The 23,811-nt window shown below is 40.5% G+C and overlaps 2 protein-coding genes across 13 annotated transcripts in view; both read left to right on the top strand.

The window, feature by feature from the left end:
* Nucleotides 1–2,554, top strand: part of FNDC3A (fibronectin type III domain containing 3A) — a 213,810-nt gene extending 211,256 nt beyond the window's left edge. For all 12 annotated transcript variants that reach the window (XM_072610542.1, XM_072610537.1, XM_072610543.1 and 9 more), the window contains one exon: nt 93–2,554. In XM_072610542.1, coding sequence (XP_072466643.1) covers nt 93–410 — 318 coding nt within the window. In that variant the 3' untranslated portion in view covers nt 411–2,554. The remainder of the gene's footprint in view (nt 1–92) is intronic.
* A 13,076-nt stretch (nt 2,555–15,630) lies between these two features.
* On the top strand, nt 15,631–18,780 carry MLNR (motilin receptor). Its single transcript, XM_072610533.1, has 2 exons — nt 15,631–16,587; nt 18,104–18,780. Exons 1-2 carry the CDS (start codon nt 15,693–15,695, stop codon nt 18,493–18,495), a joined length of 1,287 nt encoding a protein of 428 aa, XP_072466634.1. The 5' UTR covers nt 15,631–15,692; the 3' UTR covers nt 18,496–18,780.
* Nucleotides 18,781–23,811: the final 5,031 nt, after the last annotated feature.

Below are 23,811 nucleotides of genomic sequence, written 5' to 3'. Positions count from 1 at the left end.
ACATTCATAATATATGTATTAAAAATTATTTTGTAATCATTTCCCCATATTCCTCACCCCACATTTACAGAGGATTCTCTTTTTCTTAATAGATTTACAAAGGTTCTGACTGGTACTTCCGGTATTCAGGCCTTCAGCAGAACTGTGAATATCGCTTTCGTGTGTGTGCCATTCGACAGTGCCAAGACACCGTAGGTGGTCATCAGGACCTCGTAGGCCCCTACAGTGCCACTGTAATATTCATCTCTCAGAGGACTGAACCTCCAGCCAGCACCCACAAAGACACTGTGGAAACCACAAGGCTGCCACGGACACTGACTGATGAGCAGTGTGCTGCGGTCATCCTTGTCATCTTTGCTGTTTTCTCCATTCTGGTTGCCTTTATCATTCAGTACTTTGTAATCAAGTGAAAATGTCATTTTCTGTTAGAATGCTTCCATTACCTTTCCTTTGTCGTGTTCCACAAATATTTCTGTTTTGCTTTTACAAGAGCAGTGGCATTTAGCACTGGCATTGGGACTGTAGCACACACCATTTTTGCCATTTAAAATGCTTATATTGTTAGATAGAGGCTGGCACTTTATTAGAACGCAAGCCACAGAAATATCAAGTATTTTTTGAAAATGCCTTCTTCTACTACAAACTTTATATGAGGCAAAAATATAATTGAAATTTTGACCAGTCAGCATGAGTGTAACAGTGATACACCTATTCCTACTTTAAAAGATTACCAAGTGAAGCATTCAGAATGAGACAAAGCATTTAAAAGTTACACTGACACATGCTGCATAAAAATTAGTCAGATGCTGTGAAAGCAATCTCACGCTGTATTTCTACCTCCTCATTTGTCTTAATTATTTGGGAAGTGGGATTTTGAGAAATAATTGAGGGGACTTTCTCAGGCAGCAAACAATAAACTGGATGGGCAAATAAGTGTGAAAAGAGGAAGCTTCTAATTTGATAAATGTGGAGTTCTTTACTGCAAGTAGATATTTATAAAACTTACATGGTGGCACCGGCAGTTTATCTTGCCTGAAAACAAGTTTACTCATAAAGGTACCTCTTCAGTATCTTGCAAACATGGAAAAGAGAGGGCTTTTAAACAGTTATTTTTAAAAAATAATTGGAATCACTTTAGGACTTCACATCTATTTAATTTGGTTTCAGTTTGTGGTTGTTTGTATGTGAGTTTATCTCCACATACTTACATGCCATATATGTATATATACATACCAGTATGTATGACTATATATACTCCAGCTCTCTGATGTACAAAGTTTGTAGGATTACCTTAAGTTTTGCTGCTTCCCCTACAACTACTGCCATTACCATCAGCATTTAGAATCAAAAACATTATCTCTTTGTTTAGGGGCACCAGATCTGAAGTGAAAATGTAATTTGCACCAGAAAACTTCAAGCTGCTTCCTTTCTTGAAAAAACTAATGTTTAATGTAATGTCTGTTTGAAGACTGTACCAAATTGTTGATTGCATGTGGTTAATGTTGCATTAGAGCACTTTGCAATTGCAAAATTCATCAATGTTTTGTGAGCTTGCATTTGTGAGTTCTTGGATGATCAGACTGAATTTTTCAAATATCACGTTGAACATCTTTTCAGATGTCAGTGACTGCCAGTAACATACAGCTTGTAGTGAAGCTATCTAAAATTCTTGTCTCATCACATCCATATTATCTGTTAAACACTTGTAATTTGCCTTGTTAATTTATTATTTGATTTTTTTAGGGTAGTGAATCACTAATTACTTAGTTGCTGGGTTTAGCATTTTAATGGTTATTAAGCACTTCTGTCAGTCTTTAAAAAAAAACAAACATATGTTTTGTGCTTTGAAGATCTTTGAAGAATTTCTCTATTAGAATGGGCATGTATTGTACTTGTTTCACGTCCAATGATCTGTGCTGTTGAATAACATTCACTTTTGTTTAAAAAAGAAATGGATAAACTTGGCCTTCCCAAGGTAAGAATGACCTGTCACCATAATGGACTGTATGTTTACATTTTTATTTTAATTCTGACACTTCTGTGTAGGCTGATACTTCCCATAAAACAGAGTGACAGCAAACATTTTCTAGAAACTTATTAAAAGTGCCATGTTTGGCAGTACAAATGAGGTTGAGTGTAATACCCCAGAGATTTCTATACAGTTGAATGTCTAAAATGGTAAGATTTGCCACTGTGGTCAAGCTCCAGTGGCTTGTTTTTCATAGTAAAACTCAAATGAACTCCTATTTTTGATAGTAAATGTCATTTAATAGTGTATTTGCCATTTGAGCCTCACTGCAAATTACTGCAGAGGAGAAAACAATTTTTAATGTAATCTTAATTTTACCTCATATACTGTACATTCCAAAAAAAAACCTCTAAACTTTTTAAAATGTTATAGATACACTACCAAACATATCACTTTAAAATTGTATAATGTTGAACTTCATATAAATGAAAAGTATAATCTCATAGAAATATACATAAACTATGTAGCAAAAGTATCTTTAAAATCTGTGGAAAATAAAAGTTGTATCATTCTTTTTTGAGGAAATATTTATTGCATTCATATACATCTGTTAGCTTCCCTACATTTTTTATTGGAGTTTGCAGTGTCAAGAAGTAAGAAGTTAAATATCTACTCTTATTATCTTGTGCTTACAGAATACAGAATCATAGATTAGAGGTAAGTCATCTAGTCTTAGCCCTCTCAGTTTACCTCAGAGGTCACATAAGCTGATGATTAGCTGAACTGGGAGTTGAATCTAGGACCTCTTGACTCCAGATCCAGAACTCCAGCACCTGACACTGATTTTGTCTAACAGGAAAGTCACTGACTTAAAAGGTCTTACGTTATATGTAGTAACCTCCAATAGACTAAAGATTGAAACTGGGAATAAGGAATTTTTTTAAAATAATATTTTATTTTTCCCAACTACATGTAAAAATAATTTAACATTTTTTAAATTTTGATTTCCAAATTCTTTCTGTTTCCTCCCTTCTTCTTGAGAAGGCAAGCAATTTGAGATAGATTATACACATGTAGTCATTCAAAGTATATTTTCATATTAGGCATGTCACAAAGGAAAGCAGATAAAAAAGAAAGTTCAGAAGTATGCTTTGATGTGCATTCAAACAGCATCAGTTCTTTCTCTGAAAATGGATAGGACTTTTCATCATATGCCCTTCCAAATTGTCTTGCTGAGAATAGCAACTTCATTTACACTGACCATCATCCAGTATCACTGTTTCTGTATACAGCGTACTCTATCTAGGCTGTGCTTAACTTTGCATCAGTTCAGTAAGTCTTTCCAAGTTTTTCTGAAAGCAGCCTGCTCATCATTTCTTATAGCACAATGGTATTCCATTGCAACCATAGACCACAACTTGTTCAAGCTTTCTCCAGATGATGGGTATCCCTTCAATTTCCAATTCTTCACCACCACAAAAAGAGCTACTATAAATATTTATTTACTTATAAGTCCTTTTCCTTTTTCTTTGATGTCTTTGGGGTACAGACCTTTGATTCCTGAATCAAAGAGTATGCACAGATTTATTGCCCTTTGGTCAAAGTTCCAAATTACTCTCCAGAATGATTAGATCAGTTCACAACTCCACCAACAGTGCATTAAGTGTCCCAATTTTCCCACATCCCCTCCAATAATTGTCATCTTCCTTTTCTGTCATATTAGATGTGAGTTGGTACCTCAGAGTTGTTTTAATTTGCATTTCTCTAATGAATAGTAATTTGGAGCATTTTTTCATATAACCATAGATAGTTTTGATTTCTTTGTTCATATCCTTTGACAATTTATCAATTGGGAAATGGTTTGTAGTCTTATAAATTTGACTCAGTCTATTTATTTGAGAAATGAGGCCTTTATCAGAGGCATTTTCTGTAAAAAAAAAAAAAAAAAAAAAATCCCTAGTTTTCTGCTTCCCTTTTAATCTTGGCTGCATTGATTTGGTTAGGGTTAGGGTTTTTAATTTAATATAAGATATAAAGTAATGCTCTCTCTTGTTTAGGCATAAATACTTCCCTTGGGATAAGTATTTTTTAAGTTCACCCTTTACCCTTGAAATTGTGATTTATGCAGTGCATAAAACTTCCTATTTTCCTCATATGTAAAAATAATTCATATTAACCTTAAGTAGAATTATGAAGTGAAGAACAATTTTTTTTGAGGTCCTTTTTGCCCTCTCTTGGTGCCTCTGGTTCCCAGTACACCATATGCCCAATGTCTTACCTAGGCCTGCCTTTTCTTCAAGGTGCTCTATATTTCCAAATTTTCCTCTCTCATCATCCTCCTTCCTTAGCCCTACCATAAAAATGACCACAGCTTTAATGCTTAGCTGATCTTGATTATACATAAGGAGAAGTATGTCTATCACCTCTACCTTAATTCTTAAATCTGTATTCCTGCTCTAACCTCTCTGTACTTTAGCTTTAGTCCTACAATGCCCCACTAAACCTCTCTGCTTTAATGTCCTGCTCTTACCTCAAACTTGGGCTGTCCAAAAGATGACATACATAAAGCATTTTGGAAACCTTAATGCACTATGTAAATTTCAGCTATCATTATTGTTATTATTAAATTCATTGCCCTTCCATCAGCCTGATAACCAGCTGACCTTTGAACTCTCCTATTTTTATTAACAGTACCATCATCCCACTACTTGTCATCCAGGTGGATACTGAGATGTCCTAGCATAGTGCTTAAAATAGCGTTTCACTGTTTGTTGAGACTCCTTCTATATCTAGTCAACCACCAAGTTCCACTGATAACTTTCTGTATGATGTCTCTTGGAGTTATATCTTCCTTGCAATTTAACTACTACTACTCTAGGCCGGCCCCTTATTTCTTGACTGTTGAAATAATTTCCTAATTGGTTACTCTGCCTCTAGTCTCTTCTATATCCAACTTACTCTTCACATTGCTGCAAGATGAGTCTTCCAAAAGCATAGCTCTGGTCATGTTGTAACCACATCTTGACTCTCCCCTACCACCCTCCCCGTCAAAAAAAGTTGTCCAAATTCTTTAGCTTAATAGTCAAAGCTTTCAATGGTTGGGCCACTACTTAGACTATCTTTTCCCTTGTTTTCACCCTTCTAAGTTTTAAATTTTCTTCATGACCCATATGCTCTGTGAAATTTATCTTTAAAAGTACTTAACACACAACACACACACACACAACACACACACACACACAGGCTCACTTGGCATATATAATATTCTACCTCATTATGTTTATCATCTGTCTCCCTGACTAAACTGTAACCTTTTCAGAGGCAAAACTCACATCTTACATGTCATCCCTGAGATGCAGCACAGTGCCTCAAGGCACTGCCTGAAAGAGAGAGTTGATTAAATACTATATGCCAAGCACTGTGCTAAGCCAAAGAGAAGCAAGATAGCCCCTACTCTTCAGGCTATTACATTCTGACATACAAAGAGGAGCTAGAAAGTAGAAAGAAGGTACCATCATCTGGACACCGACCAAAAAATAGCAAAGAGCTTCAGACAGTACATTAAGGCAAAAGCTTATCAGAGCCCGAAGCACTGCTGGAGGCTGGGGGAGGGAGATGGGGATGTTAGCTAGAGTGGAGACAGCATGAGGTGGGCATAACTGAACCTACATCAAGAAAGTCACATTGGCCACTGAACCTACCCTAAAAAAGTCACATTCCTCAGTGGAGGATTGGAGAGGAGTCCTAATAGTCTAGGTGATGAGGGCATGAAAAAGAGAGAAATAGGTGAATCTGTGAGATGTTGGACATATTTAGAAGATTTGGCAACAGATTGGACAGGTGGGGTGAGTGAGAAGTCAGATTTCACAAAATGTGTGGGCCTGGGGACTGGGAGGATTGGGAGCCTTCAACAGGAACAGAAGCTCAGAAGGGAGAATGGTTTGGGGGAGAAGACAGTGAGTGATCTTCTGGACATGCTGAGTTCAGAGGCTTGTAGGAGGTAATAGCAGCTAGCATTTAATATGGCACTTCAAAATCTGCAAAGCATGTACATATATACTCTCATCTGGTCCTTTCAATTCCCCTGGGAGGTAGGTGTTACTATCTTCCCGCATTTTACAGATGAGGAAACTGAGGCTGCAAGAGGGTTAAGTGATTTCTTTCCCCAGGGTCAAATAATTAGTAAGTACCTGGGGCAGGATTCTTATTCGTATCTTTGTCAGTACCAAGTGTAGTGCTCCATCTGCTGCACCACCTAGCTGCCTAACATCAAGTCTGAAATGTCTAAGATGCCCAACTGGAGCTAAGGAGAAGATTTACTATGGGCCAGTCCCAGAGATTAAGGCTAGATACATCGATGTTGATCATTTAAGTCACAGGAGCTAATGAATAGAGAGAGAGAGAAAGGGCCCAGGACAGGGTTGTGCTATGGGGAAAAAATTGAATAAGGAGCGATCAGACAGGAGAGGAACCAAGAGAGTAGTGCTGGGAAGTCTCAGAAAAGAGCAAGAATCTAGGAGGAAATGATAGTGACCAGGGTCGAATCCCGTAGAGAGGACGAGAATGAGAAAAGGCCTTCCAATTTGGCAGGTTAATAACACTGGAGAGGGCAGTTCTAGTTGATTAATGAGATCAGAAGACATTGCAAAGGGTTAAGAGAAGTGAGTGGAGCAGTTTTAAAGAGACAGGATAGCTCAACAGACAGTGGAATATTAAAACAGAGCTTTTAAAAACAGTGAGAACTTGGGGCAGTAGCAGGTGACCCGGACAGGGCCGTCAGAACAAAAAATAAATGCATGATTGGGAGCACTCTGTTTCGGAAGACAGGATCAAAACAGTACAAAGGTAAAGAGGTCGGCTTTGAGGAGAAATGGGCAGTTCATCAGAGGAACAATGAGGAAGCCAGTGTGGCTGGACCCCAGAGTCATGGAGAGGGGCAAGGACACAAAAAATAGGATGAGGCAGATCATGAAAGGCTTTCAGTGTCAAAGGGGTTCGGATCTGATCCTTTCTCAAATGGGGCCATGACATGGTCAGACCTGCACTTCTGGAAAATCATTTTGGCACAAGGGGGAATATGGATTGGCATGGGGAAAATCTTGAGGCAGGAAGACCAGCCAGGAGACTGTTAAAATAGTCCAGGTAAAAGAGATGTGATAAAAGGCCTGCACTAGGGTGGCAGCTGTGTGAGTGGAGAGAATGGAGGCTTCTGTGAGATACTGCAGAGCTAGAAATAAGATCTGACAAGTGGCTGGACATGTGTGGAGTGAGTGAGGAGATAATGACACCAGGGAATGAATGAATGAAAAATCATGTATTGAGCACTCCCTGTAGAATGTAGCACACCCTCTGTCAGAGATTCCTTTGTGAGTAGTTTCATTCTCTGCCCTTGTAATCCTGGTAAAGGTTATACAAGGTGTTTAATATAATGCTTGTCGATTGATTGTAAAGCAGCGGTATACAAATAGAAAAGCAAGACAATCCCTATTTCCAAGGAGCTCATATTCTAATTCCCTGGCATTAACTACTCTCAAGTCCCCTGGAAGCAAGAGAGCATACCTAACACACATCAGAGATAGGACTTTTTCCTGTGCAAATGGGGAAAGCTGACATATCACCACCCCAACTTGGACACAAATCTGGAGCATGGTAGCAACTCTCTTCTGTCTCCAGCCTTCTGAGGGCTTGGTATTCTATACAAAACATCCATTAATCAATCTCATTTTTACATATAAGTCTCTTGAAGGTTTGTCTCTTTTTTTTCTCCTCTAGCATGGATGCTGAATTACTGTATAATCACTCATTATAGAGAGGTCTTCCCCTCCCCATCATAAAAATAAGAGATTTTATTTCCACTTGATCAACCAATATTTGACTAGAAATAAAAGTTCAAAATAAACCTGATACATGGACAGGGGTATAACTAAACTATAACAAGAAAGGATTTGAGCTATGAAAAGATTAATGTAAAAATACAATTTTTACATAATCAACATGTTTCTATTTTATAGTTTCTGGAAAGTGTGAGACTGAGACTGAAGAGATAACAAGAACAAAATATTTTACAATTTAGACTAATCATGAAGTAATTTAGTAACATTTATATTTAATCAAAATCACCACAAAACATTATTAGCCAAATAACTTGGGGTTATGTATTTTAGGATCTTAAAACTAGCTGTATAGTTGATACACCAGACAAAAATATTTACATGGAAATACTATTATTTTACTAAAAATAATTTTTCCATTAAAATACTATAAAAACCAAAGTTATATTAGAACAGCTATGCATGTATCATCACAAATTTATCTTTAAGATATTCTTATCATTTACTTGACAAGGAAGAAAACATGCCTTTACTATACCCCAGTTCTTAAAAGGGTATCTAAAATAATGCCTAATTACATAATATATAATGCAATTTCTTTTCATTTGGAAGTGGTAATACAATCAATGCTTTTTCTTCCTGTGGCAAGGGGAACAAAAGGTCAATCTAAAGTGAATCTAGTATAATAATCCATTCCACCAGAAGGTCACATTCATGGTAAAAAAAATCAGGGAGTAAAACTAGAATTGCCACTTTTATAAATCCAAATGTAGGAACTGAAATGAGCTGGACAAATTGATCAAGGCTTCTTATTTTAAAACTCATAGAACTTCACTCAAATACATTTACATTGTTATAGTGAGTAGCCCTAATTTAAGAAAAAGGAAGAAACTGCTCAAAGACGAAATGTTTGGGTATGTGAGAGAATAGGGAGACTGAAGAAAGAACAAGGGTGGAGTATAAAGGGACACTTGATGGTGCTTTAAGCCTTTACAGTCTAAGACTCAGTATGAAAGCCCAGAACAGAAACCAAAACGGCTTCCAGTAGATGACATATTTTAAATGGATCATCCCACTGCAGACCTAAACCACAATAGCTTAAGTTATCAGAAGGAAAATGATGCAAATTTCACTAGAATATTTGCCTCTCTGTTGAACTTCTAGAAAATTATATCTTGAAGAACCCTTAAGTATAAGGAACAGAATTTCAAGGTTCATCTCTCAAAACAATTCTGGCATTTCTTTTAAATTTCAGGATTTTTTTTCTTTTTCTGTTATTCCAAAAATAAGTGTCACAGTTGCTGATGATCCAAAAGACAATGAAAAGACACACAGAAAATGTAAGTAGGCTACAGCACAATTCCATTGAAGACCTGTGCATGTTAAGCATGAAAAATAGTCATTAATGGAATGCTAATATGTTGGAGTTGTGAATTGATTCAACCATTCTGGAGAGCAATTTGAAATTATGTCGAAAGGGCTATAAAATTATACATACCCTTTGACCCAGCAATGTCATTTCTAGGTATATTCTAGGTGTATTCAAGATCTATATCCCAAAGAGATCATAAAAATGAGAAAAGGACCCATATGTACAAAAATATTTATAGCAGCTCTTTTTGTGATGGCCAAGAATTGGAAATTGAGGGGAAACCCATCAATTGGGGAATGGTTGAACAAGTTGTGGTATATGAATGTAATGGAATACTATTTTCCATAAGAAATGATGAGCAGGTGGGCTTCAGAAAAACTTGGAAAGACTTACATGAATTGATGCTGAGTGAGGGAAGCAGAACCAGGAGAACACTGTACACAGTAACAGCAACATTGTGCTATGACCAGCTTTGATAGACTTAACTCTTCTGAGCAATACAAGGATCTAAGACAATTCCAAAAGACTGATGAAGTTATCTACTTCCAGAGAAAGAATTATGGAATCTGAAATCAGATTGAAGCATACTATTTTCTCTCTTTTTTTTTTCCTTCTTCTTTCTTCTGGTTTTTCCCTTCGGTTCTAATTCTTCTTTACAACATAACTAATGTGGAAATATGTTTAATAATATTATATACATGTGTAGCCTGTATCAGATTGTGGAGAAAATTTAAAACTCAAAATCTTATAGAAGTGAATGTTGAAAACTAAAAATAAATAAACTTAAAAAAAAATAAAGTGCTACAGAAAAAAAATAGTTATCAAGGGAGTAGATAGCAAAGAAAGCAGTACAACCCAAATAAATATAAATTTAGATAATTCTGAAGTTCCATCCCACACTCAATGGTAAAATTAACAAAAAAAGAAAATGACCAATGTTGAAGGGACTATGGAAAAACAGGCACATTGGTGCACAGGTGAAGCTATGAACTGGTGCAGCCATTCTGGAAAGCAATTTGGAACCATGTCCAAAAAGTGACTAAGCTACATATATCCCAGTAATAACATGACTAGGTCTATATCCCAAAGAGATCAAAGAAGACAAAAAGATCCTATTAAACTAAAGCAGTTCTTTTTGTAGTAACAAAGAACTGGAAACTAAAGGGAAGCCCATCAACTTGGAATATCTGAATAAATTATGTTATATTAATGGAATGGAATATTGTTGTGCCATAAGACATGATGAAGAGAATGATTTCAGAGAAACCTTGGAGGACTTGTATAAACTGATGCAGAGTGAAGTGAGAAGAACCTGGAGAACAACTGATATAATGAAAGTACAAAAGAGGATGTATACTGTATCAGTATACTGTTAACTCCTGTTACAAAGATGATGAACTCAGGGTGTAGAATGAGATAACATAGTTTTTGGACACAGCCAAGATACATATTTTACTCTACTATGCATAATTGTTATAAGGGGTTTTTTGTTTTTATTTTTCAATAGTGAAGAAATGTAAAGAAGAGAAAATCAGTTTTTGTTCATTGATTAAAGCTTAATTTAAAAAAAAAAAAAAGGGTCAGATCAGAAAAGGAGGTAGAAAAAGGGAGGGAGAGAGATGCAAAGCCCAAATGTTACATTTGATAATAGCCGTTAGCTACCTTTTATGCAGCATTTTAGGATTTACAAAGTACTTTACTAATATTATCTCCTTTTATCCTCACAACCCAGGAAGATAGGTGCTATTACTAGCCCCATTATAAGTATTAGGAAACTGAGGCATACTGGCTAAATGTCTTGTCCAGAGTCTCATGGCTAGTAAGGATCAGCTTAGATTTGAACTTCATGGCTCCAGGTCCATTGTTTTATCAACTTTGGATAGAAATTGATCTGCCTAGAAAAAAAACAATGAGAAGGCCTCCCATGTATCATGGATCCCCTCTAGAGGATTTATGGAAAGATATGGACAAGAAGTGTACCAGATAAGAAGACATCTACATCTTTCCAACTCCTCAGGTGAAGGAGGAATACCATGGAAATAGGTATGCCCATGAAATCTCAAATCCACTGAGTACAAAAGAAAGGATGTCTTTTGCTGAGAGTAATTTTTCAAATGTAAACTCCTTGCAAGTAGGCAGTTTCATTCTTTGTACTTGTATCCCCAGCACAGTGCCTGGCACACAGTGGGTACTTTATAAATACTTGGTTGATGGGCTATCCATTTATATATAAAAGAATGAGAATAAATGAATGAAAAAAATAGTCATTCATTTATTTATTTAGGTGTTGCTATGTTTTCATGCCGACTCTACCCATCTGCTTTTCTCCACACATTCTATATACACATTTTATCGGAAAGTATTTCCTAATGCCATAAGATTGAAAAGTTACTGATAAATGTAAAAACCTGGTAGTCTTAGAGGAATTAGAATTATGAGATGAGGTGAAATGAGGAAAGAGACCTTCCAAACGACAATACTATAGAGTGAAGGGGCATTAACAAAACATGAAGACCAAGTTTTCTAGCAATTATCCAAAGGATTACTCAAGAACTGAATCCCTACTAGAGATATTAAACTCAGTAAACAGGGAATTATATCTAGTGTTCAGAGCTCAAGAGATAACCTAGATAGAAAGTTGGCATTAGAGCCAGGAAGACCTGGGTTTAAGTTCCACCTTGGACTGTGTGATTTTGATCAAGTTACTTAAATTCATAGAGTCCAGATTTGAACTCAGGTCTTCCTGATTCCTGGCTATCCAACTTATCACCTAGCTGCCCTGCACCACCTAGCTGCAGCTGCCTGGTATATGGTAGGTGTTTAATAAATGCTAGTTGACTGACTGCCTTAGAAATTCACCACACTGTGTTCAACCCTCTGAGTTATGAAACCAGCTAGCTAAATTTTGCTTCCGGGTAAAACACATCCAGTTGTCAGGTCTATAATCAGAATGTCCAGTTTGATAAGATCTGCCAAAGCTTGCACTGTGCTGGCAAAACCTTCCAGCACCCCAGGGTCCCTTCACATCCTCATGAGGTACTGGAGTAGGACTTCCATGAAGGAATATAACAACTAGGCACAAGGACCTAGTCTCCTTGCCAGTACATTGACTTCTTGAAATAGTTGCATTTGCCCTATCAGAATCCTGGGTGACAAGATGAGCATGCAGAGGCTGGCAAGATCAGATGTGGGGATATATGGGAACTTTTGAAGGTGGAGATAAGGGAGCAATGGTGACAATTCAAATGCTTAGAACCATGCTACCTTTAGGAGCATTTAACCATCAGCCTTTCTCAACAAAGGTGCCAGCTTCTAAGATTGATGAGGACATATACCTGGTGCCTAGAAAACATGGCAGTGCTCTCAATAGAAAAAAGACAATGAAGGAAACACTTAAGGGAAAGGTAATGAGTTCCATTTTGGACACACTGAATTTGAAATGGCTTTGGGGTATCCAGATGGAGATGCCTAACAGGAGAAGTTCATTGTGAGCTGAGTTCAAGAGAGAAAAGGAATCTGAGGGAGATTTTGGAATCATCTATCTTGACATTCCAATTGAACCCATGGAAGCTGATAAGATCATCAAAAAAGAAAACATAAAGAAGACCCAGAACAAAGTCCTGTTGTACACCCACACACAGTAGAGGTGGACATGGATGCTGATTCAGCACAAGAGACTAAGAAAAAGGGTCAAACAGGGTAGGAGAACATGAAGAAGAGAGTATCCAAAAAGAGAATGGTCAATGGAATAAAATACTGCAGAGACATTAAGCATAAGAATTGATAAAGGACTACTGGCTGAAGCAGTTAAGAGATCCTTGGCAAAGTTAGAGAACTTGAGTGGTGTCAGAAGCCAGACTATAAGGGGCTGAGAAGCAACTGGGATGTGAGAAAGGGAAGGCAACAACTGTGGATGGCTTTTTTTTTTTAATTTGGTTGTGAAAGGAAAGAGATAAGGGATAAGAGATAGAAGAAATGGCAGTCACATGAGTGTGTTTCAAGGATGGGGTGATCTGAAGTTGATGGATTAAAAGGGACTGAAAAATAAAGAGACAGGTTCACCAACTACCTGGCCACCCAGGAGAAATCACCCTGAGGCCCCTCTCTTGGTTGGCGACTGTTCCAACTGCTATTTCAAGAGGGGTTCCAGCCACGACCATCCCTTTAAAAGTTGTTATTCCCCCATTAGAATGTTAACCTTGCAGGCAGGGACTGTCTTCCTTACTTGCACTTTACCCAACGCTTGGCACATGATAAGCACTTAATAAATTCATTAGGAGTAGCATAAGTCACTTGAAAAGAGATCTGGAACAGTTGCTGTGAGGAATTGATAGAGAAGCAATCAGTGAAGAGTAATAAGAATCCAGGATTGCTGGATCATTGCAATAGGAAGGAAACAAGCATTTATTAAATGCCTACTATGTGCCAGGAACTATTCTAAGTGTTCTACAAATATTATCTCATTTGATCTTCACTACTCTGGGATGTAGGTGCTATTATTATCCTTATTTTACAGTTGAGGAAACTGAGGCAGACAACAGTTAAGTCACTTGCCCAAGGTGACACAGCTGTCTGAAGCAGAATCTGAACTCAAGATTTCTTGACTCCACATCCAGCACTCCATTCCTAATTGGTCTCCCTGCCTCCAGTCTTTCTCCTCCCCAATCCATACTCCATAAGGATGATGCCAAAAGGATTTCTTTAAGCACCAGTCTGACTAATAGGTCACTCTCCTATTCAGTAGACTCCAACGGTTCTCTTATAACCTGTAGGAAAAGTATCAACTCCTCTGATTGGCATTTAAAGCTCTTAAACCTGAATCGACCTCTCTTCAGTTCATCCAAACTGATATTCCTGCTGGTCTGCACACACCACACTTCATCTTCTATACCTTTTCGGTGGCATGTCCCCAATGCCTACAATGCACTTCCCCTTCACCTCTGTTTCTTAAAATTCCTTTCTCTCTCTCTCTCTCTCTCTCTCTCTCTCTCTCTCTCTCTCTCTCTCTCTCTCTCTCTCTCTCTCTCTCTCTCTCTCCTTTGTTTCTTTCTAACTCACTCAAGCACCACTCCTGGGGGAAGCCTTTCCTGAACTCCCCTCTCCTGACTCCAACAGCTAGTGCCCTCTCACTCCCCAAACTAACTTTTATGTATTTTCTTTATATATGAATATACATACATATTGTCTCACATGATAGAGAATTAAAAACTTTTCGACTAAGGGTCCGGCTCATTTTGGGTTTTGTATCCCCAGGACTTTTCACAGTACCTGACACATCGGAGATACTTCCCTTAGTAAAGTTAATTGTTAATTGATTGATAGATGTGTAGAGCAAATAGGGTCAAACCCAACTAATGTGTTGGTGGGTGTGTCTGAATTCGGTAGTGGTGATCATCTTGAGAAGATTCAACAAGGCAGGGAATGGAAATAAATGTTATATAAAAATAAAAGGCGTTGATTTAAAAAAATAATTCAAGGCAGTACACACGTACCAATAGGTAGTACGCACATTACAAAGCCAAGAGTCTTTTGAGAAGAGATCCAGTTTTTCAATGTTAATCAGAGCTCTGACTGTGCAAATTATAAAATAATTATGTATTATTTGTACATGTATATGTACACAGAGGCAGTTAGGTAACTCAGCGGACAGAGCCACCGCCCTGGAGTCGGGAAGATCTGAGTCCAAATCCGGCCTCAGACATTTACTAGTTGTGTGACCCTGGGCAAGTCCTTTAACCTGTGTTCGCCTTAATCTACAGCGGAAAGAAATGGTAAGCCACTCCAGTATCTTTGCCAAGAAAAACCCTTGGACGGCACGAGAAGAGTCAACAGGACTGAACAACACATAGATAGGAATATTGCATATCTAACAAATCACGTTTAGGTTTTGTTCACTTTAAATGAGCAGACAAGGTTGGTGTGGTCCACAGCATAGTAGTGCTGAAAGGTAACTCGGCTTTCTAGTCCAACCCCTTCATTCAACAGCTAAGACCCGAGCGACTCAGGACCAGAATCCCAGCTGTCCTGACCCCCAGTCCAAAGCTCCTTTCTCCCATCCCAAACATTGAGTTGCATCGTAAACGGAGGTGAGCTCAAGGCTAATATTGTTTTGACGAGATTATGTCGAAGAGACTGAGCGCACCGCGCTGCGGTTGGTCTCTTTTCCTCTTCCCCCCCAGACATTGCTGGTTCCCTGCGCCCACTGAGCTAACTTCGTTAAGGTTCAAGAACCTCCCCAAGAGGCAGCGAGAGCGCCTGCCTTTGCACGTGGCAGGTGGAGGGAGATGGAGGCCGAGCGTGCCAGGGTCTGTCCAGCAGCAGGCACTGGGGGCGCGCGCAGTGGGCAGCAGGGGGAGGCGGGGAGGGCGCCCAGAGCGTCTGCCCTCGCCCGTCACTCCACCCCAATCTCGAGCTGCTTCTCGAGGAGGCGAGAAGCGAGGACACTGGCTCGCGGATAAGGGCCCTGGGCAGATGCTAAGTGCCTCCAGCGTGCGCTAACGGCCCCCGGCTTTCAGCGGTCATGGGCGACCCCTGGAACGGCAGCAGCAGCGACGGCGCCCGCGCCCACGGCCCGGACCCGGAGAGCCCGCAGTGGTCCCTGCCGCGCTGCGACGAGAGCCGCTGCTCCCCCTTCCCGCTGGGGGCCCTGGTGCCCGTGACGGCCGTGTGCCTGGGCTTGTTCGCCGTCGGGGTGAGCGGCAACGTGATGACCGTGCTGCTGATCCGGCGCTCCCGGGACATGCGGACCACCACCAACCTGTACCTGGGCAGCATGGCCGTGTCCGACCTGCTCATCCTGCTCGGCCTCCCCTTCGACCTGTACCGCCTGTGGCGCTCCCGACCCTGGGTCTTCGGGCAGCTGCTGTGCCGCCTGTCGCTCTACCTGAGCGAGGGCTGCACCTACGCCAGCCTGCTGCACATCACGGCGCTCAGCGCCGAGCGCTACCTGGCCGTCTGCTACCCCCTGCGCGCCCGGCTGCTCGTCACCCGCCGCCGCGTGCGGGCGCTCAGCGCTGCGCTCTGGGCCGTGGCGCTGCTCTCCGCCGGCCCCTTCTTCTTCCTCGTGGGCGTCGAGCAGGACCCGGCCCCCGACGGAGCTGCCAACGGCACCTGGCCGGCCGGCCCTCCCTCCATGCCCTCGGGCGCTACCCGGCCCTCCCCCGGGACGCCCTCCCAGGCGGCGGCGGCGGCGGCGGCGGCGATGTTCAGCCGGGAGTGCCGGCCCAGCCGGGAGCATGTGGGCGTGCTGCGCGTCATGCTGTGGGTGACCACCGCCTATTTCTTCGTGCCCGTGCTGTGCCTCAGTGTCCTCTACGGACTGATCGGGCGGGCGCTGTGGAGGAGCGGGGCTCCGCTGCGGGGGCCGGCAGCCGCGGGCCGGGACAAAGACCACCGGCAGACCGTGCGGGTCCTGGGTAAGGAGCAAGCGGGCGTCGGGAGAAAGGCGGGGAGCGTCCTGCCGGTCCTCCCTTCGCTCCTGGAGGATCGCTTCTTCTTCCTCCTCCCTCTGTCCCCCTTTTTCTTTGTTCTGACTCCTGCTTTTTTTTCCCCTCCTTCCTTCCTTTTTCCCCTCTACTTTTCTTCTCTCTGCCTTTCTTTTTCTTCCTCTTTTTTCATCTTCTTTCTTTTTCTCCTACTCCCTTTCCCTCCTCCCATCCAACCCTCCAACACATATCCCCAAGCCTTAACCCAGCTCAACTCCAGACTGTTATTGAGAGCAACTGTGTGCAAGTGGAAACCAAGGACTAAAAACATACCAAACAAGGAAACTAACCTAGCCCCCAAGAAGCTTTCGTCCTATTTGAACTATTAGGGATTTGATATGGGTGTTTTGGGGGGGGAAATAACAGAAAATAAAAACAACAAAAAAACCCAAGTGCAAATTCCCCAGAAACCTTTCTCCATCCCAAGACAGATCCACCATCTTCTGGGTAATGTCTTTACTTCGGTCCTGTTATCCCAAGAAAGCTATCCCTGGCTCTGGGTAAGCCAAGATCAAGACCACCCCCAAATCCCCCCAAAGACTTTCCCTCCTCAGATGTTTGCCTAGTATTTTCTTTCTACCCCTCCTTCATTTATCACATTCCGCTTTGTATTGTGGCTATTAGGGCCTATTCTTTCAATTCCGCCATTAGATTGTAGCCTTCTTGGGGTGAAGGATTTTATGATTTGCCCTCAGTACATATTTATTACATGTGAATACAAATAAGAGGTCAGATTTCTGCACAAGAAGCGTTTTTGTGGAGAGGAAAGTGCTGAATTTGAAGTCAGATGACCAGAGTTTGAATCCTGGCTCTAACACCACTGCTGTGACCTTAGACAAGTTTCTTAACCTCTCTGGGCCTCAGTTTCCAGCAAAATGGGAAGGGCTAGATGATTTCTGATGTGCCCTCAAATTCTATGATGCTGACATTTCTGAGCTACTGTCTGCCTACTATAGAATAGTTAATAATTGAATCTTTAATCTAGTTTTGCTTTGCCCCAGATCATTTCAGTGTTCTACCCACAGTGCCTCTGTCCAGCCCCACCCCTAACCCAAGTCTATCCACATGATGAATTGCTCTAAAGGTCAAGGGTGTACAGCTCCATTCTTAATCAGATACCTATTAAAGTAACCATCTTTATAATAACTGAGAGGAGACTTTTGGGGTATTAAGGTTGCCAAAACGACTTCTGGCTTTTGTCCTTTTTGGATATCACATTTTTTAAATGTCACTCATCACCACTGGTGACCCTAATTAAAGCTCATATGTACTGAAGCTGGCTTTACACGCTAGATGGAAGTTGGGTTGGAAACATCTCTCTCTTGTTTATTCTGTTGTTGCTCTTGAAACAAATGGTTACTCCCTGGATAAAGCCCAAGAATGTTAAGTGAAGCAAAATTGTGTTGCAAGAGACTGTGTTCATTTGTGTGTCTGTTTCTCTTTGCAGTGGTGGTGGTTCTGGCATTCATAGTTTGCTGGTTGCCCTTTCATGTTGGCAGGATCATTTACATCAACGCCAAAGATTCCAGGACAATGTACTTCTCCCAGTACTTCAATATTGTGGCTCTGCAGCTTTTCTACCTGAGTGCATCCATCAACCCCATCCTTTACAATCTCATTTCAAAAAAGTACAGAGCAGCTGCCTACAAGCTCCTTCTCTCAAGACAATCTGGAAGAAAAGCTTCTGGAACCAGGGATGTGGGAGGGGAGACTGGAGAAGAGACTGGAACAGAAACAGCAGGCTACACTGAGACCAGTGCTAGTATTAAAAGAAAGTCACCAGTAGTGCAGTCACCAGAAAGGCCAAGGATGACCTCTTCACTCTCAATAGAGATGTAGGGGACGGGAGGTGTGGAATGTGGTGATGCCATCAAATGCAGTTACTGTGTTAGTTGGTTTGGTTCAAATGTTTTGTTTGTTAGACTGTAAGTCCCTTGAAAGCTTTCACTTTTGTATTTATATCCCCAGACTCAATGCCTGGAGCAAATGTTTTAATGATTGATTGTTTGATTTGTCAAAAGAGTTGGTTCAATGCAGAGGTGAGAAGGAGGATCAAGGGGAAGTGACTGTAGTACAAAAAACACACAACAACTACAAAAAATAAATGTTTAATAATAATAAATTATAATAAATATTTAATAAATTAATTAAATGTATTAATTGGATCACGAACATTTATCACCAATTAAGCTGATGAGCTAGTTAAAAACAAACATTGATAACTGTGGGTGGAGTGTTCGGCAGTCCATTGTCCCGGCTTGCCAGGAGCAGATGTCTCCTCCAGTTAAGAAAATATTCAGTGAAGCTTGTACAAAAAACATCCTTTAGGCACCAGTAGTTTTCCTAAGCGCTTTACCTAAGCAGACTTTGTTGTTCAGTCATGTTCAACTCTTCATGACCCTATTTGGGGCTTTCTTGGCAAAGATACTGGAATGGTTTGCCATTTCATTCTCCATCTTACTTCGCAGATGAAGAAACTGAGGCAAACACAGTGAAGTGATCTAAGGCTGAATTTGAACTCAGGTCTTCGACTCTAACCCTAACCCTAACCCTAAATGCTCACACTGTGCCACCTAACAGCCACCTAAGTAGACCTGGAGCACAAATATTAATGGTTTTTAAATTTTTGAGCATTTCTGCTCCTGACAGATTTCTTTCAATATGTGGAGGCTTTTTGTAGATGGGGATTTCTGGTTATGCTATTCCAGAGCTGTCAAAGTGAATTTTAAAGACCTCTCAGACATAGACATGAAGAGGTGTTTTAAAATTATAAGCTAACTTTCTAAGCTTCTGAACTCCAAATGTAAAGTAGGAAGACAAGATCAGTTCTCAACATCTTTCAAAAAACTAGCATGTCTTCCTCATGAATGTTAGGAACTTTTGCAATTGTTAAGGGAAGTGATTTCCTGAGATTATGATTAAGTCCAACAAGTATTTAGGAAGCACTTACTGTGTGCATAGCACTGGTATATATTTGTGGGGGATACAAATAGCCCTAGAGGAGACCTTAGGCCCAACTCACTCATTTTAGGGGTAAGGGAACAGAGACCTAGAGAGGTCATGCAATTTGTCCAAGGTCAGCCAAGTAGAAGAGTCAGAAAGAGAATCTGAGCCCATATCCTCTGACTCAAGAGCCCCTGCCCTTCACCTTGTACCACAGAACCTCTAAGTAGATCTGCTTTCAAGGAAGTTACAAAGAGATTAGAAAATACTGAGGACATTCACAATATGTTGGATTTCAGACAGGTAGGGAGAAATCTGTGGTCCCAAACAGTTAAGAAAGTTTTCATTAAGGATGTAAGATTGGAGTTGGACTTTCAGGCATGAAAGAGGACATTCCAGCCACAGGTAACAGCATGAACAAAGGCATAAAGCAGGACTAAGTATGAAATGCCTAGAGACAAGTAAAGGGAAAGACCTAACTGGGAACATATGTATATAAAGTATAGAAGGAAAAAGGGAGCACTGGTAAACTGGGTGAAGTGAGAGCACTGAGATGGAACTTAGACTTGATGCAACTGACATCATGAAGCCTTTGTAGGGAAAGGCTCTGGTAATGTGACTAAGAAGATGGTAGTTGAGCCATTTTCTCTAGTCACCAATAACTGTCAAAAAAATCTAAAAAGAGAAGTCACACACCAGACATAGATAATTACAACTGAATCGACAGGACAAGAAAGTGCTTACCATGTGCCAGGCATTGCGACAGATGGTGGGGATACAAAGACAAGAGCAAGCCAGCTCTAGTCCTCAATGTGTTTATATTCTAACAGAATTCTATTCTAACAGAATATATACAGTTGCAGGAGCCATGGAAGGGTGTCATGATCTGGAGAGTCACAGGGATTGTGAGTGAAGTCTCAGGCAATGAATTTGTCCACCCTTTCTCCACAAGGTACAGGCATACCTCAGGGTTATTTTGAGTTCAGTTCCAGACCACTACAATAAAGCAAAAATGGCCATCAAGAGAATCACACAAATTTTTTGGTTTCTCAGTGCATATAAGTTATGTTTATACTATACTGTAGTCTATTACGAGTACAATAGTATTATGTCTAGAAAAACAATGTACATACCTTAATTTGAAATATTTTATTGCTAAAAATGCTAACCATCATCTGAGCCTTCAGTGAGCCATAATCTTTTTGCTGGTGGGGGTGGGGTGTGTTGCCTCGAAGTTGATGGTTGCTGACTGATCAGGGTGGTGATTGCTGAAGGTTGTGGTGGCTGTGGCAACAGACAAGTTTGCCACAATGACTGCCTCTTCTACTCACTTAAGCACTTACAGGCCATTTAGGATTATTAATCAGCCTCACTTCAATATTTCTCCAGAAATAAGGGAGGACTGAGGAGAGGGAAAGAGATGGGGTGGGGGAATAAGAACACACAACATTTATCAATTAATTTCACCATTTTACATGGATGCAGTTCTTGGTACCTCAAAACAAACAGTAACATCAAAGATGACTAATAACAGATCACTATAACAGATATAATAATGATGAAAAAGTCTTAAATATTACGAGAATTACCAAAATATGAAAGAGACACATGCTGTTGGAAAAATGGCATCAGCAGACTTGCTTGATGCAGGGTTGTCATTTACCTTCAATTGTAAAAAATTTGTAAAAAATGTTACTATCTGCAAAGCACAATAAAACAAGGTATGCCTGTAACAACTTTATTAATTAACCCTGGGGAATACTAATCCTTGGGGCACTCACTCAGCCTCACTCTCGCACCAGCATGCTCTGGTAGGGTGCACAGACACCAGTAGGCTTGCACAGGGTACTCATCCCAAAGATTCAGATTCTGTTCCAGAGACATTGATAGTGTGCCCTTTCCCACATCTTGACTTTTCTTTCCATCTCAGTGCAGCCACTCACAGTGACTTCCTGGCTTAGTTCCCTCCCTGGCTCTTGTTTCTTTCTCTGGATGAGCTGAATTAATTTTTGCATGGGTGGTAGAGGTCAGTGTGGGAGGTCTGATCAGAATATATAGAGCCATAGGACTCCCTAACCTAGGGCCTGCCCCAGGTAGAAAGAGGCATGGCTGGCCCTCTACCCACCACCAAATGACTTAGAAGAATCAAATGTCTGCTGCTTTTGCTGCAGAGATCTTATTGAGGTAGGGATTCCCTCCAGTGATGCAAATCACAGCTATATATAATAGGCTAGACCTAACTCAGGCTGCTTCCCTGGTAGTTTAGGTTTAAAAGTGGAATGAAATGAGCTATTGGTAATACATATAACCATTAACAAAAGTATATTTCCATAGCCATAGCAGGGAAAAGAAGTTCAGAAAAGCAAAGGTATTAATCCAGGATAAAGCCTTGACTCAGTCGCCCTCAGCTTTCCTGTGTTCTTGCTACTAATGTACCATCAGGAACCTCAGAAAGGGAAGGAAGGACTACAGTCCCTTGTCCTGCCTGGTTTTGTACTTAGGTGACCAGGAAGCTATGCCAATGTCCCGAGCTCAAGTCCCTTGAATGAGTCAAATCTCAAGGATAATAGGACAGTTTCCATACTCAGCTTGCATGGAAGGAGGGGGTTAGGATATTGCTCCTACCACAGCATTCTTTACAATTTTTGCCCATGTCTTCCCATAAATTCACCATAAAGGATTGATCCAACATGTTAGGGACCTTTCTTGAGTTGTCTTCACATTCTGTTTGATACCACTAGATCACACAGGCTGTCCATACCACCAAGTGGTATCAAGTGATACCACTTGATCACTTTCAAGACATGACCAACCTATCATTATTTCCAGTGATATAACAATACTAGTAGTACATACAAGGGAAAATGCCTGCTAGGCAAGCAAAAATGTGGTATCAAGTCTCTTATGAGATGTCAGGGTGGGAGATATAAAGCAGGAAGTCATCAGCACAGAGGCAATAGTTGGAAATCATGAGAATGGATGAGTTATCCAAGGAAGAGAAAATTCTCACTTTTCATGGCTATCCAGGCTGAAGAGACAGAAGAAGGCAGTAGGTTAGGGCACTGCTGAACCGAGAAGAGTGAGTTACACAAAACTGAATAAAAGTCATAAAATCCAAGTACTCCCCAAGTTAGGATGGAAGGAGTTTCATTCTCATTGAAAATGTTCAAGTAGAGAGGGAAAGGCCATATAAAAGCCCTTAATATTTGCTATGTTTATTACTGAATTTAGCAGTTTATTATAAAGCTCTTAATAGTATATTTAGGAATCTGTCCTACTTTTCCCATTAAGTAGTAGGTATAAGTAGTATATACTTTTGGGGAGCAGCTAGGTGGCACAGTGGATAGAGTACTGTGCCTGGAATCAGAAAGACTCACCTTCCTGGGTTCAAATCTGGCCTCAGACACTGAATAGCAGTGGGACTCTGGGCAAGTCCCTTAAGCCTGTCTGCCTCAGTTTCCTCTTCTGTAAAATGAGGTGAAGAAATGGCAAACCACTCTAGTATCTTTGCCAAGCAAATTCTAAATGGGGTCAGGAAACAACTGAATAGTAATCATTTCATCAATTAACATCTATTAGATTTTACAAAAGGATATCAATTGATAAGACATAGCAAGATTAGAAGTGCAGTCACTTCCCCTGAAAACTTAGAGGCATACCCTCCACTATGCCACCCTGGTTCTTGGGAAGCTGAAAAATGTGTAACAATTGGCTCTCCAGAAAAAAGAAAGTCTATATAACACACTTTTAAGTTTTGTCTCAATTATTAGCATTTTTCCATCACTTTCTTAAGTCTAATCAACAAAACAATAAACCAAGCCCAAGACGGGTAGCATTTGACAATTTCCAAGGTAAAAACGCTTACACTGAAAATTTAACAACTGACTCTCTCAGGAAAATACAAGCTGGCTGCAACATACCCTGGTAGACTAAAACCCAAAGTAGTTGCTATAAAGCATTTGCTCCAACAAGTTCACTTTCAAATTCAGCATAACCAATGATCAAGTTACTTGTTTTGGCTACCTTTGATTCACTCTTATGTGGGATCAAGTAGCTTCTTGGGGGCTTTGCTCCTCAATCAGCTCAGCAGACCCTTATACATATGCTATAAAACTAGGACATTAATTTTTTTGATAAAATTTTGAGTTCCAAGTTTTCTCCTTCTCTCCCTCTTTCTCTCCTCCCTAAAACAGTAAGCAAATTCTATAGTTA

The sequence above is a fragment of the Notamacropus eugenii genome, chromosome 5, assembly GCF_028372415.1.
Source record: "Notamacropus eugenii isolate mMacEug1 chromosome 5, mMacEug1.pri_v2, whole genome shotgun sequence".
In the NCBI taxonomy this organism is placed as follows: Eukaryota; Metazoa; Chordata; class Mammalia; order Diprotodontia; family Macropodidae; genus Notamacropus; species Notamacropus eugenii.
The sequence above is the reverse complement of the archived record's forward strand: the minus strand, read 5'-3'. Positions and strand labels throughout refer to the sequence as shown.